This window comes from Psammomys obesus, unplaced genomic scaffold (genome assembly GCF_907164565.1).
Source record: "Psammomys obesus unplaced genomic scaffold, mPsaObe1.curated_primary_1811, whole genome shotgun sequence".
Classification (NCBI taxonomy): Eukaryota; Metazoa; Chordata; class Mammalia; order Rodentia; family Muridae; genus Psammomys; species Psammomys obesus.
This window is the reverse complement of record NW_026594152.1, coordinates 1937334-1952549: the sequence shown is the minus strand read 5'-3', so window position 1 is coordinate 1952549 and position 15216 is coordinate 1937334. Positions and strand designations below refer to the sequence as shown.

Sequence of the window (15216 nt, the reverse complement as noted above, 5' to 3'; positions counted from 1 at the left end):
CTGTTAAATTTCAGGCTAGTCAGGGTTATGTTGTAAGACCCTGTCTCTAAAGAATATAATAAGGGCTAGAGAGATGGTTCAGCAGTTAAGAGCACTTGTCCTGTACAGGATCTCGGTAAGGGCCCCCGTAGTCACATGGTGGCTCACAACCACCCATAATTTCCATCAGTAACTCCAGTTACAGGGGATCCAGTACTCTCTTCGGATTCCTGCAGACATCAGACACACAAGGGGTGCACATACATGCACAAGGCAAAACGCTTATACGTATAAAATAAGATAAAGCAATAAAATAAAATAAAGAGTAAGCATGGCAGCATTCACCTAAAATCAGAAGATTCAAGAGCTGAAGGCAGCCTTTGCTGTTCAGTAAGGTCAAGGTCAGCCTGGGTTACATGAGACCCTGGCACTTACTAAATGTATTTATTTATTTATTTTTATCTGTGTGCATGAAGGTAAGAGTACAGCTTGTGGAGCGGGATATGCAATATTCCACTTGCATATCTCAAAGATCAACGTCAAATCCTCAGGCTTGGCAGCCTCACCAGACACTGATCCTGTCTCAGAAAAAATCCAAAAGTATAAAAATGAGCAAGAATGTGATTAACATTAGAATAGGAACAAAGCTATGTTCCTGGGATCACAAAAGTTAGAAAAGAAGTAATAAGGAGGGACTGATATACAGACAATACAGAGTATATCTTTACACGTGTTGTGCATTCAGTTACTTAAAGCCCAACACATAAAATCTGATCATTAGGAGGAGCTGGAGTGGAGCTCCATAGGTAGTGTTTACCTAGCATGAATGGGGCCTTAAGATCCACCCCCAGGTCCTCATAAACCTGGCATGGTGGCCTGTAATCCTATCAGACAGAAGGTCTGCTTGTGCTAATGCAGATCCTGAGGGACAGGAGTGTGTAGTTGTAGAGCAATTACCCAGCATGCAATAGGCTATGAGCTTGATCCTGACTAGTCCCCTAAGCCTGAGATTCCTGTTGTATTTCTCAGTGTAGGCTCAATCAGCCAGCGTCTTCACACCGCCCCACAACAAGTAGTCAATATTTTTTAAGGTGAATGGTGGAATAAAATGACTAGAGACCACGGTGACAAAGGCCTGAAATCTCAGTACTTGGAACTGAGACAACAAGGATTAAGATTTTGAGGCTGGCAGAGACAGGCAGATCCTTGAGTTCCAAGCCAGCTTGGTCCACAAAGCAAGTTACCAGATAGCCAGGGCTACACAGAGAAACCTGTCTCAAATTTAAAACAAAATTGAGACCAACCTAGAATATATGGTGAGTCCCTTCAGAGTCTAAATGAGATGAGAAAGGAGCAAGCACAGTGGCACAGGCAGTCCTGTAATCCCAGCACTTAGGAGGCAGAGACCAGAGGATACACTGCAAACTCAAGGCTAGCCTGGTTCCTGGTCTACATAGTTCCCGGCAGCTACATGGCTAGGTCTTGAGGACAAGGGCAGGCAAGGGTGAGAGAGAAAGAAAGAAGGACTCACTCCTAGGGATGTCCACCCATTTGACACTGCCACAGGACATTGTCATCTCCAAAGTTCACACTTGAGGCTTGAGAATTGAGCAATTAAGTTACAAGAGAAAACTACCAAAAAAAGTTTATAACAAAAAGGGTGTTTGTTTGTTTTTTTTTGAGATTGGGTTTCTATGTAGCTTTGGCTGACCTGGAACCCACTTTGTAGACCAGGCTGACCTCAAATTCACAAACATCCACCTATCTCTGCCTCTTGAGTGCTGGGATCAAAGGCGTGCACCGCCACACCCAGTTTCATGTTTTAAGTAAGCTTATAGTTTTGTGTTGGGACAATTCATAGCTATCTTTGGCCACATGTGCCCTGTGGGCTGAACACACATGCTTGGTCTCTGGATAGAGGATTTTCATCAACATTTTCCAAAGGGAAACTTTAAAGGAAGTGTAAAAGCCAAAACCTGTACCAGAAGGACAGGCAATTCTACCCCCAAGCTTCTAGGATACTCTCCGGCTAGACCTGGAGACAAATACAGTGCTTGTTTCGGTGTAGGGCAGGCTTTAGGACCCAGGGAGCATACCTCCATTTTTTAATTGTCCAATGAAGCTGAGTCAGCACTCACCCAGGGGCTGAGAGCTTCTGCGACTAAGAGAACACAGGGTTGGGTAGTCCCACCCTGCCAGGAATTGAGTTCCGGGGGTGGACATACTGGGCAAGTGCTGAGCTTTACCCCAGTCCTAGCATGGCTACAGTGGGTCTGTCTGTCAACCCTTCTGGCCACTGCCCTGTCCAGAGCTGTATTCCTCTATTCCAAGACTCTCAAAGTATAGTTCCTGGGAATTCGTAGAAAATGTACATTATCGGCTGCTCACCAAACTTCTCGGCTCAGAGCAATTGGCAGTTGCACCAAATTGTCTAGATGACACTAGTGCCTGTCCAAGATTCAGGTCTGCTGCTTCACTCTGGTGTAGTGTAGGCTCTCAGAGGGATAGGATGGCCCTTCCCTGTTACTAGTGCTTGGCTTCTGGTGGGCATTACTTATTTGCTGGGGGGGCGGGGGAGGAGTGGGACTGTTGATGTAGCACAGCCTCCCAAGCCTATGCAAAGATCTGGGAACCCTCCTCCGCACCAAATATATAGAAGAGATAGAGAAACGGTAAATATATTCAATAGGTAGATTTACCCTATGCTTAACAGCAATGGTATGGACAGCAACCAGTCAGTGAGGAATACCTGTGCTCCAGGCTTTGAAGGTTTTGGAGGATGAAAACCCCAGTAGTCACCCTAGATAACACTATTCAGTGAAACTGAGGCTCAGATGGGACAAGCGCTTTATACAGGGTCACCCTGGCAGAGATTTGGAATCCTACTGGGATGCTCAAGGCAGTTCCTGAAGCCCGGCGGCCGCGCGTGCGCTGTCCTGTGGACGGTGGCTGGGAGTGTGGCGAAAGTGCAGTTGCCGAAGTGCAGCGAGACCCGAGACCCGGGAGGAGGAAGCGAGCGCTGCTGCTGGGCTGAGGGGCTCCTGGCGCCATGGGCCGCCTGCACTGCACGCAGGACCCGGTGCCGGAGGCTGTTCGCGGTGACATGCAGCAGCTGAACCAGCTGGGCGCGCAGGTGGGCCTCGCCTGAGCGTGGGAGGGGCTCGGGAGTGGGCTGACTCACCCCGGAGGTGGGGACAGCTGGGGATCAGATTTGTAACATCCTAAAAGAGGGGAATGAGGAGTTCCGAGGGGCCGGGTGGTTGAACATATTAAGGAGGGCAAGTCGAACTGCAAGCCGGGTGTGGGTGTCAGTATGGCCAGGCCCGAGTAGGGCCCTGGGCCTGAGCCGGAAGAGGCTCAGACAGGACCGGTGACCACACCCCTTTCCAGGCCAGGAAAGGAATGGTGTGCCTGCCTTTGGAGGTCCCATCCCTGTTGCAGAGCTTGGAATGCCACCTCCTGTTCACACTGCAGGAATTAGCCAAGTGAGGGCTCCCCACACACTTAGGCCTGTTTGAGGACTAAAAACCAAACTCTGCAGGGCAGAGACCTGCTCACCAGCATTAGGAAGGCAGGTCGATCTCTGTAATTCAAAAACAGTCTCTTCTACATAATGAGTTTCAGCCATCCAGACCTGCATAGTGAGAGCCTGTCTCAAAATAAATAAACAAAAAAAAAAAAAAAAAAAGGATCTGTTGGCAGTGCATGCCTGGTCATGCCACCACTTGAAAGGCTAAGGCAGAAAAATGGCAAGTCTGAAACCAAGAATTCACAACCAAATATCTTAATGCCAGGGAGGACTAATTTTTGCTGTTACCACTCTTCTCTGGAAGGCTTCCATTTGCAGAGAGAAGAGGTTGATTCTACTGTTTTTAAAAAAGGTTCTTTTTTCTGGGCCTGGTGGCCTACACCTGTGATCCCAGCACTCTGGGAGGCAGAGGCAGGTGGATCTCTGAGTTCAAGGCCAGCCTAGTCTACAAATCGAGTTCAGGACAGCTAACGCTGCACAGAAAAACCTGTCTTGAAAAACAAAAACAAAAAATGAAAAAGGTTATTTTAGGGGACTGGAGAGATGGCTCAGAGGTTAAGAACACCGGCTGCTCTTCCGAAGGTCCTGAGTTCAGTTCCCAGCAACCACATGGTGACTTATAACCACCTATGAGATCGGTGCCCTCTTCTCCTTTTTAGGTGTACGTGTAGCCACGGTATATGTAAATAAATGAATCCTTTTAAAAATACACTATAAATAATAAGTAAATAAATCTTTTTTAAAAAAGAAAAAGGTTATTAAAAAACCATTACATTGTATATGTTGTGTGAGAAGTCAGAGAATAACCTATAGGAGTTGGCTTTAATTGTCTCCAAATGTGCAGGTTCCAGGGACTGAACTCAGGCCATCAGGCTTAGCAGCAAGTGCCTTTGCCAACTGAGCCATCTTGCCAGCCACAAGATCCTCACTCACCCCCTTGAGATAGGTCTCTGTGTTCCCTGACTGTTCTCAAATTCAAGTTCCTCAGCTTCCCCAAGTGTTGGGATTACAGGTGTGTGGCACCATGCTCAAATATCTATTAATCCACACTTAGTTCTGTGTGGTAGTTTGCTGTTGTGTTTTTTCCCTTATTTTCAGACAAGGTCTTTTTTTTTTTTTTTTTTTTTTTTTTTTTTTCTTTTTTTAAGATTTATTTATTTATTTATTTATTTATTTATTTATTTATTTATTATGTATACAGTGTTTTTTCTGCATGTACACCTGTATCCCAGAAGCCTGCACAAGATCTCTTTACAGATGGTTGTGAGCCACCCTGTGGTTGCTGGGAATTGAACTCAGGACCTGCAGAAAGGCAGGCTTTTCCTCTAAGCCATCTCTCCAGCCCCCAGACAAGGTCTTTGTAACCCTGACTGGTCTGGAACTGAAAGCAATCCTCCTCCCTCTGCCTTCCAAGGCTAGGATGCTATGCCTGTACCACTATGCTTGGCCTTGTTTGAGTGCAAGCTTGCTTCCTGCCTCTGCTTCCCTGAGTGCTGGGCTTTCAAGAGTGCACTACTGTGCCTGGCTGAATTTCTCTTATTTATTTGTTCATGTGAACAATACTCTGAAGGGAAAAACTCTTATGTAAGCATGGGTGGAACAGATATGAGCCACATACTCTTTGCAATGGAATTCCTGGTTCTAGGGCTGTGATTGTCATTAGAATTGGACATGCATTATGCCATTGTCCTCTGGGAAGGTTGGCCAATATTCCCTAGAGCCATCAGTGTGCAGCTTGTGTCCCCAGACTTCCGTTTGCAGAGCCAGTAAATGAAGGGGTATCGCCTTTCACTGGTTAACATTTCCCTGTGACTTTTGTCTAGAATGATCTTGAGCATCTCTTCTGATGTTTACTTGTGATAAGTAGCTGATGAGCATTCCTGGGCAAGACAGCAATGTAAGAAGACTTAAACAACAATTACTTAATGTGCATTTAATGATAATTAAGATTCTGTGTAGATAAACAGCCATAGTGAGAAACACTAGGGAAATTTCTGTTTCTTATCAAGGCTGCAAAATGTAGGTGTGTGCTCTCCTGTTTTTACCACCACCACCACCACCACCACCACACACACATACACATACACACACACACACACACACACACACACACACACACGGAATGTAGAGTTTCAGCAGAAGGAACAAGAGACTGTGGAGCCTTGGCTGGCCTACAACTCACAGTGTAGATCAGGCTGGCCTCAGTCTACAAATTAGCACTACACAGTGACACACTCTCTCAAAATACAACAAAACCAGAACCAAGCCACCACAGAAACATCTTATGGCAAGACATCAAAGGGCTTCTTTTTTCATCTATTTTGCCTACCTATATTTTCTGGCTTCTCCCCACCCCCTAATACTTACTATAAACATTTGGCCTTTAATTCCAGCATTCAGGAGGCAGAAACTGGTGGATCTCTTTGAGTTCGAGGCCAGCCTGGTTTATATATCAAGCTTCAGGCCAGTCAGGACTACACAATGAGACTCTGTCTCAAAAACAAAAACAAAAAGTGAGACCCTGCCTCAACAAGGTAAAAGGCAAGTAGCAGCTCTTGAAAGCTGTCCTCTAGACTGACCCATAGACACACACTCAAATAAACACATAATAAAGGGGGAAGGGATGAACATGATCAAAACACACTGTGTAAAGTTTTCAAAGAATTAATAAAATAAGTTAAATATAGGTCATCAAGCCTGTCTGAAACCATTCTTCTCTCTCAAAACCTGCAGTTGAGTGATGTGTGACACACTGAGTGGAGAGGGGACATAGGGTGAGGTAGGCACAGTGAGGGCCATCCCGGGTGATCGGCATTGGGGAACAGTAATGGTGCTGATGCTCTCTCTGTGTTGTCCTTTTGCAGCAGTTCTCAGACCTGACAGAAGTGCTTTTCCATTTCCTAACTGAGCCCAGAGAGGTGAGTAAGGCATTTTGAGATAAGGGGGTTTTGCCATAACGGCCTGACAACTTAGAGAAGAATGTCCGGGCACTGGCTGCTCTTACAAAGGACTCAAATTCAGTTCCCACAACCCACATGGCAGCTCACAACCCTCTGCAATTCTTGTTTCACAGATCCTATGAAACATACATGTAGGCCGATTATGCATGCACCTAAATAAAATAAATCTTTTTAAAGGCTAAATAAGGCCTTTAAATAAAGGCCTGTCCCCTCTGCAGGTGGAGCGCTTTCTGGCTCAGCTCTCTGAATTTGCCGCCACCAATCAGATCAGTCTTGGTCCCCTCAAAAGCATCATGAAAAGTCTCCTTCTGGTTCCAAATGGTGAGTTGACTCTGACTTCCTCCTGCACCTTCCTTTGTTAGGGAGCCCTCTAAGCAGTAAGTAGCCAGACATGGCAGGGCATGCAGTCTACAGCGGAATATAGCTGTGGAGGTAAATGGCACAGCTCTTCGAATGCTCAGTGGACTGTGTCTGTGGACTCAACCAACCATCCAAGGATTATAATATTTTTTTTTAAGTTCAGGAGTGATAGCATACACCTTAAACATTTTTTTAAAAATTATGCCCAAGCCAGCTGTGGCTGCATGTGGCTTTAATCGCAGCTCTCAGGGAGGCAGAGGCAGGCAGATCTCTGAGAGTTGTAGGCCAGCCTGATCTACAAAGTGAGTCCAGGATAGCCAGGACTACACAGAGAAGCCCTGTCTTGAAAAAAAATTGTGACTATATGCGACATGGACAGACATGATTTTCTTTATTATTCCCAAAAGAAATTGGTATAACTAGCATTTACGTGTGGTTACAATATGTTAGGGAGTATAAGAAACCGAGAGGTACTTCAGAGTATGCAGTGCACATTGATTATATGCTAATACTGTGTCATTTTATCTGAGGGACTTGTAATATTCTCAGAGGATGCCCAGGTGCAGCTTGCTGACATAGCAGAGGAGCCATGCAGAGGAGGACAGCTCAAGGCTGGGTCTGCATCCTCATTCCCTACGCCCAGAAAGTAAAGGATAGGATTTACACTGTCACTTGAGTCTCTGTCTCTCTGAGACGGAGTTCACTGTGTAGAGTTCACTGTGTAGAGAGTTCTCTGTGTAGCCTTACCAGTTTTGAAATTCTCTATGTAAGAACAGGATGCTCACAGAGATCCTCCTGCCTCAGCCTCGGAGATCATGCCAGCATGCCCTACCACAGCTGGCTCTTTTTCTCTTATGATGTGATGCTGGGACTAGACCCCAGGGCCTCCCCCATGCTAAAAGCTATTCTCCTAACCCTTAGCCCATAATGATTTTTATTTGTTTGTTTGCTTATTTTGAGATAACGTCTCTCCATGTAGTCTTGACTGTCTTGGAGCTCACAATGCATGCAGATCAATGTGGCCTTGAATTCATAGAGATCCACCATGTATAGCAGAGTAATCACTTTGTTTGTTTGTTTGTTTGTTTGTTTTGTTTCTCTTTGTAGCCTTGGCTATCCTGGACTCACTATGTAGAGCAGGCTGGCCTCAAACTCACAGAGATCCTCCTGTCTCTGCCTCCCAGGGTGCTGGGATTACAGGCATGTGCCACCACGCCTGGCAGATAATGGGCTTTTTTAATGCAGTTTTTTTCTTTTCTTTTTCCTTTTTGTTTGTTGCCATTGTTTTTGCATGTTTGTGTATGTGCAGGGACATGAGTGTGCACATGCTCGTGTGTGAGGTGTTCAGAGCCAAGCACCACTGAGACTCCAGGCCCCCAGTGGTAGGATTACAAGTGAGCATCACCATGCCCGGCTTTACTAAGTGGGCTCTAGGGGGTCTATCTCGAGTCCCCACACTTAGACGGCACTTTACTGACAAAGCTATTCAGTTAGCCCAGGGTAGCTCTGAACAGAAGTCCTCCCACCTCAGCCTCTGACTACACAGGGTCACATTGTGAGCCACCTTGCCCAGGAGGGCTTACATTTTGTGTGCCTTTTTTGTTCATGTCTCTAGAAGTGATTTTTTTTTTTTTTTTTTTTTTTTTTTTTTTTTTTTTTTTTTTTTTTTGCATTTCATGGAAATATCACTGCCCAGCTGTGTGTGGGTTTTGTTTGTTTGGTTTGGTTTTTGAGGTTTTGAGATAGGGTCTCAGTGTGTAGCCGTTACTGGCTAGCACTTGCTATGTGGACCAGGCTGGCCTGGATCTCAGAGATCTGTCTGCCACTGTATCCAGAATGCTGTGATTAAAGGTAAGTCCACTGTGTCTAGCTTTTTATGTAGTTCTTAAAAACATCTACTTGCTGGGTGGTGGTAGTGCACATCTTTAATCCCAGCACTGAGGAGGCAAAGGTAGGTGGACCTCTGATTCAAGACCAGCCAGGGCTACAGAGTGAGTTCCAAGATAGCCAGGGCTACACAGAGAAACCCTGTCTCAAAAAAACAAAAAAAAAAAAAACAAACAAACAAAAAGGAAGAAAGAAAACAGAACAAAATCCAATCGCCCTGGAATAATTACGAACCTTAACTGAGTTGTTCCTCCCTTGCCCTCACATCTCACTGCTCTCCAGACTGGATTCGTTTGAAGCAAGTAGCAGACATTTCATTCCCAAACGCCTAGTTATCTATCACTGAAAGATAAGCACAGGCCACTACTCTATCTGAAAGGAAATCTTGCCTGCAGTATTCTTGGTTCCTCATTGTCTGCAGCCTTGTGTTCCCTTATGACCATTGTTCTCCAGCTCAGCAGGGGCCTGATAGGGCCCTAGCGGGCATTTATTTGGTTCCTGGTGGGTGGGGTTTCCTGTGCTTCTTGCCCACTCCTTCACTTCTAATCATCACCTTCTTCTGGGATGAAATGGAGCAGAGGGTGCTCCTGGGTTTCATTGTTGGAAGAGTAAAGAAAAGATGAGTTGGTGATAAATGGCTTAGTGGCAGAGCACCTGTCTGGAGTGCACAGGCCCTAGGTTTAATCTCTAGCACCAGGGGAAACAAAGCACAATAGGTGGAGAAAAGATAATAGATGCTGAGTCGAGTGGCAGCTGCCTTTCCTGGTTCTCATCTATAAGGACTTGTTCAGGGACCTGTGTCAGCTGCTGCTTTAAATCTCTAGCAAGCTGTCCGGCCTTGAAGGTGGTTGTTACTGACATTATTTTCTATTAAAAGGTAATTTCCCATCCCTACTCTCCAAGGTGTTTTGTCTGTAATCAGATAGGATGAAAGAACAATCCCTACTGAACACTGGTCACAGATTGTATAGCCAACAGTTCTACCAGCTTCACAAGAAAGAAAAAGAAAGGAAAGGAAGGAAAGAAGGAAGGAAGAAAGGGAGGGGTAGGGAAGTTGGTACATGCCATTCCATCACTCCCTGAGGTAGGAGTGGGAGGATCAAAAGATCAAGAACAAGCAAGTCCAGGACAGCCAAGTCTACACAAAGAAAAAAAAAACAAAACAAAATAAAACAAAAAAACAAATCAAGGATATCCTCAGCTATACAGTAAGTTTGTAGCCATCCTGGGCTATATAAGACTGACTCAAAACACAAAATGAAAAAAAAAAATTTTTTTTTAATTATTTTTTGGTTCACTTGTTTATTTTTATGTGTGTATATGAGTTTTTCCTTTTTTTTTTTTTTTTTTTTTTTTCTTTTTCTTTTGAGGGCCTTGCTAATACTAGGCAAACCCTCTACCACTGAACTACACTGTCACATTCACAATGCCTTTGGTTTTCATTTAGTTATGTGTATGTATGTAGATCTGGTATGGGGGTATATGGGCATGAGTGTAGGTGCCCTCACAAGCAGGAGACATTGGATCCAGAGTTTCAGGGGGTTGTGGATTACCCCAGATGGGCTCTGGGATCTGAACTCAAGTCCTCTGCAAGACTCAAGCCATCTCTCCAGTCCCACAAGGCCTTTTTTTTTTTTAAGATAGAGTTTCTCTGTGTACCCCTGCTGACTGTCTTGAAAATTGCTCTGTAGACCAGACTGGCCTCAACTCAGAGATCCATCTGCCTCTGCCTCCCCAGTGCTAGAATTAAAGGCAGGCACCACAATGCCGGCTACACTCAGACTTTAACTAAACGCCAGGCTGCCATGGGTCTCGAGGACTGTCGCATTGCTCAGTACTGCAGTCCACCATCTGGAGGGTGACTGACCCTACTGTGCAGTGAACAAATGGAGTGGTTTCAGGGCTGCATTTTCTCCCCATCCACTTGAGACCTTCCTGAAGCCTATTGCTTTTGTGTTCTGTGTAGGTTGGGTCCAACAAATCCTACCCACTGTGCAATGCTTTCATTTACACTTTATGACTTCTCCCCTGCCTCCAAGGTGCGCTGAAGAGGGGCCTCACTGCAGAGCAAGTGCGGACTGATCTCCTGACTCTAGGTAGGTCTTTACCTAGGGTTGCCTGGGGAGGAGGAGACCTCGGAGCTCTTTGTTATGTTAATTATTCTTGTGTTCTCTCACAGGTCTTGGTGAGGAGAAAGCCACTTACTTTTCTGAAAAGGTATAATTCAAGGTTAAGGTCCTGGCTTATATTTCCTGAAAAGAAAAGGGGGAAAAAATGCTGAGCAAGACAAAAACATCCCATTCTTCCTTCAGCTTCTCAACAACACACCTGCAGCTGCCAACCAGCTCTGCTTAGGGTAGCCCTATTTTTTTCTCCTTTAATTTGACAAATATTAATTCCATTGTTCCAATTGGATTAAATCTTGGGATGAAAAAAGAAAATTGAAATTGGGTGTAGCCGGTGCCTGCCTGTAATCCCAGGACTGGGAGTGGGGCTCAAGGCCAGCCTCAGCTACATAACAAATCCAAGGTCAGCTGGGCTTCACAATGCCCAGTTGAAAAGATTGTATTCCCGCCTTGTCTTGGATATGTGCATACAGGTAGACTCAGCCATTGGTTCTGCTTTTTTCCCTATCTGTTGTTTGATGAGCGCTGCGCTTGGAGCAGAGAGATAGGGGTGATGACTCTGATGCTGTTGGCCTTTACTTTTCTTCCAGTGGAAGCAGAATGCCCCAGCCCTGGCACAGTGGGCCATGGGTCAGACCCTGATGATCAACCAGCTGATTGATATGGAGTGGAGGTTTGGAGGTAACTAGATGGGTCCCTTCCTATTTACTTGTCTAGCTGTCCTGGGACTGGATTGCCAAGACTTTTGGAGAGCCCGGGGTGGGAGGAGACTTGTCCTTGATCTGAGACATTATTGGGGGCCAGCCATCTCCATTCCTGGTACCTTCTTTCTGGCTCATATTCACACCAACATGGCTGCTCGGGACAGCCTACTAAACTGCGCTCTTTAGAAGTCCTCAGTCAGTCACTTAGTGTCCTTTTGTGTGTGTCACAGTGACGTCTGGAAGCAGTGAACTAGAGAAAGTGGGAAGCATATTTTTACAGGTAAGTTTGTGGTCAGTGGCAACATGGAGGATTTCAACCTGGTTAAAAGTTATTAAAAGCTGGGCATGGTGGCCCAGGCCTGTAACCTCTCACCATCAGGAATTTGAACATCAAAAGTTCAAGGCCAGTTTGGGCTTCATAAGGCATGTTCTCTCTCTCTCTCTTTTTATTTTATTAAAGCTGCATCGGGTTTTGTCTTAGTCAGTGTTCAAGCCGTGATGAGACAGCATGACCGAGGCAACCCTTGCATACGAAAACATTTAACTGGGGGCTTGCTTTCAGCCTCAGAGGCTTAGTCCGTCCTTATCAGGACAGCAGGCAGACCTAGTGCTGGAGAAGTAGCTGAGACTCCCACATCCCTGATCTGCAGGCAGCAGAGAGAGCAAGCCCCACCCCCGGGACACACTTCCTCCAACAAGACCTTACCTCCTAATCCTATCAAAGAGTTCTGCTTTGGTGGCTAAGCATTCAGACATAAAGAGCCTGTGGCGGGCACTTTCATTCAAACCACCACAGGTTTGATATCTTCTTAAGTGTTGTTCCCCATAAAGTGTCCTGCATGTCTCAGAGCAGCGTGATCAGCCGAGGATACGCTCTACAAGGTGCCTGCCTTCAGAGGAGCTCATCTTGCTGTTAGTCATAAAAGTTGAGTTGCTTCAGGGACTGTTAGGCTTTTTTACATGGACAATTCAGTCCACTTCACATAACTCCTAAGTTAGAAGCCTATCTTGGGGCTGGGGTGTAGCCCGGGGTTTAGTCTCCTTGAGAGCCTGGGAAGCTTTGGGATGTGATTAGGTGAAAAGGTTTAGAGGAATATATTTTCTCTATGTCATTTAATTTTTTTCCCTTTGTAACTATTACTGTGTGAGAGAGAAATGGGTAGGGTGCTCATGAGCATCCTGGATGTGGAGGCCAGAGGACAGCCTTGTTCTTCCACCTCTCCGTGGGCTGCCAGGGACCAAACCCAGTCACCAGGCTCATGTGGGAAGCACTTTACCCACCAAGCCATCTTGTGGGCCCATCATTTTAATTTGAAAGTTTGTGTGTATGTATATATATATGTATGTATGTATTTATATTTCCTTTACTATCTCTTTTTTTTCCCTTCTTAGTTAAAGTTGGTGCTTAAGAAAGGAAAACAAACTGAAAATTTGTATATAGGTGAGTCTGTAACCCCATTTTTAAGCTTTCCACATCTTTCCTTCAGTCACGTGGGCTGGTGAAGATGGGTGAAGACAGGCTGACATAACCCATCTCTCTAAGACAAGGTTATCACCAGGCTGTAGAGCAGCCACCCACTTCCTTCCCTCTCTTAAAGCATAGTGCCAGAGCAGTTACTAAGCTGTTGGGAGGTTGGATACTCTGAGTAGAAGGGTAAAGGATGAGGCTGGGAGTAGAATGGAGGCAGAAACCCCTGTAGTGAATGCCCGCTGTGAATCCCTCCATGCTTCTGTGTGACGACATATACACACTTCAGTTTTTTGGAGCTGAGACCCTTGCATGGTCAAGACTGTCGGTCCCTTTTTCTGATGGGTTATGTACCAGGAGCCACTTAGCTGCATGGAGCTGAATGGGGCTGCATGGAGCTGCATGGAGCTGCATGGAGCTGAATGGGGCTGCATGGAGCTGAATGGGGCCTGGCCTGGCCTGCTATAGGCCCGGGTTTGGTTGCCAGCAGTGCAAAGAGAAAGAAAAGACTGCTGAGATGTACCAGAGGAAATGGGTGTGAGCCTGGAGGTGGAGCTCTGCTGCAAACAAGGCCCAGGCCTGCTCCCGTCAAATGAATAAACAAACCACAAGCACCAGTAGAAATGGGTCTTCCTGGGTGATTCTATGGCATTGGAAACACTGATCTCAAACTAAATTTTCTCTCTCCAGAATTAACCTTGCCTCAGTTCTACAGCTTCCTGCATGAGATGGAGCGAGTCCGAGCCAGCATGGAGTGCCTTAGCTGATCCTGTTTCTTGTTCTGTTCCTGCCTCTTCTCTAAAGGCTGCTCCAGGGGTTCAGCTGCCCTGGGAGTCCAGGTGCAATGGGTTTCTGAAGACACCAGGGTTGAATATGTGGTGTCCTGTGTGGTTCTTCTGTAAGCCCCTCTGGGGAGCCACCACCCCCATCTGGGTTGACTTTACACCTGAATCCTCTGACAGCCCTTGCGTCTGGGACTGTTTTCTTTCTTTTGGGAGGGGGTTATTGTTACCTCCCATTAAACAGTAAACAAATGGTTCCTTCAGTCAGACTGTTCAGTGCTTGCTTGTGGCTGAGGAAGAGGCAGGTCATGTGGATGGCTTATCTGGAGCGGTCCCCTCTATTTCACATGGCAGGGGGATGGCATTGCCAGCCAGTATCTACTGAGTCATCTGTGTAAAGTCTGTGCCTAGTCTTCTCTGGGAAGAACTGGGGCCAGGCCCTGTCACTGTTTCTGGTTTGTCCCTTTGTGTTTTAAAGAAGTAGCCTTCTGAGGCCATCTTAGATTGTTTTGGTCCAGAAGGCCAACCACCTTTTGGTCGAATGATAACTTAAAAGAAAAACCGTTTCTAAAGAAAGCTCTGAATCTACTATCTTTTTCTCCACAGGTTTTAGAGTCATCTGAGCTAAGTATAGTGGCATACGCCTGTAGCCCTGGCACTGAGGAGGCAGAGACAGGAAGATCACTAAAGTTAGAGGTCAGCCAGGGCAACAAAGTGAGATTCTGTCTCAAACCAAGCCAGCCATGGGGTCTAGATTGATGGCCCTGTGGTTAAGAGTGCTTCCTGCTCTTTGAGAAGACCCGAGTTGCTCTGTTCCCAGTACCCGCATCTGGAGGCTTACAACGGCCTGTAACTCCAGCACCTCACACCTTCTTCTGACTCCAAGGGCAGACACACATATGCTTTCATGCATACACATACACATACACATACACACACTCGAAATACAAATGAAATAAATCTTAAAAAAAACAAACCACTGGAGGCTGGTATAGCTCAGTTGGTAAAGTGTTTGCCTAACCTAAATAAAACCTGGATTTACTCTCCAATAGTTCATAAAACCTGCCATGGTGGTCAGCCTGGCTACATGAGCCCTGTCTCAACAAAAAAGAACCAGGGGGGTGAGATGGCTTAGCAGGTAAATACCCCTACCCTAATGCCTGACAACCTTGAGTTCAGTCCCACCAGGTCCCACATGGTAGAAGGAGAAAACTGACTCCCACAGTTGTAGTCTGACTTATACACACCGTTACACACTCATGCACACACAGTAAGTAAATGAATAAAATTAACGATGTTTTTTCTTGACAGAGTTTCTCTGTATAGCCCTTGATGTCCTGGTACTCTTTCTGTAGACCAGGCTGGCCTAAAAAAAAACAAAAAATAAATAAACAAAACGAGCAGCTGGGTGGTGGTGGTGC

General features: G+C 45.8%; 1 protein-coding gene across 2 annotated transcripts; it reads left to right on the top strand.

Moving 5' to 3' along the window:
- The first annotated feature begins 2908 nt into the window (after positions 1–2908).
- Commd7 (COMM domain containing 7) lies at positions 2909–14062 on the top strand. 2 transcript variants are annotated; one of them, XM_055618022.1, is made up of 9 exons: positions 2909–3112; positions 6376–6426; positions 6687–6789; positions 10755–10811; positions 10895–10932; positions 11432–11522; positions 11776–11825; positions 12938–12986; positions 13704–14062. In XM_055618022.1, exons 1-9 carry the CDS (start codon positions 3029–3031, stop codon positions 13778–13780), a joined length of 600 nt encoding a protein of 199 aa, XP_055473997.1. In that variant the 5' UTR covers positions 2909–3028; the 3' UTR covers positions 13781–14062. The 2 variants fall into 2 exon arrangements, with proteins under 2 accessions (XP_055473997.1, XP_055473996.1); XM_055618021.1 differs by having other exon boundaries at positions 2910–3112; positions 6373–6426.
- The last annotated feature ends 1154 nt before the right edge of the window (positions 14063–15216 follow it).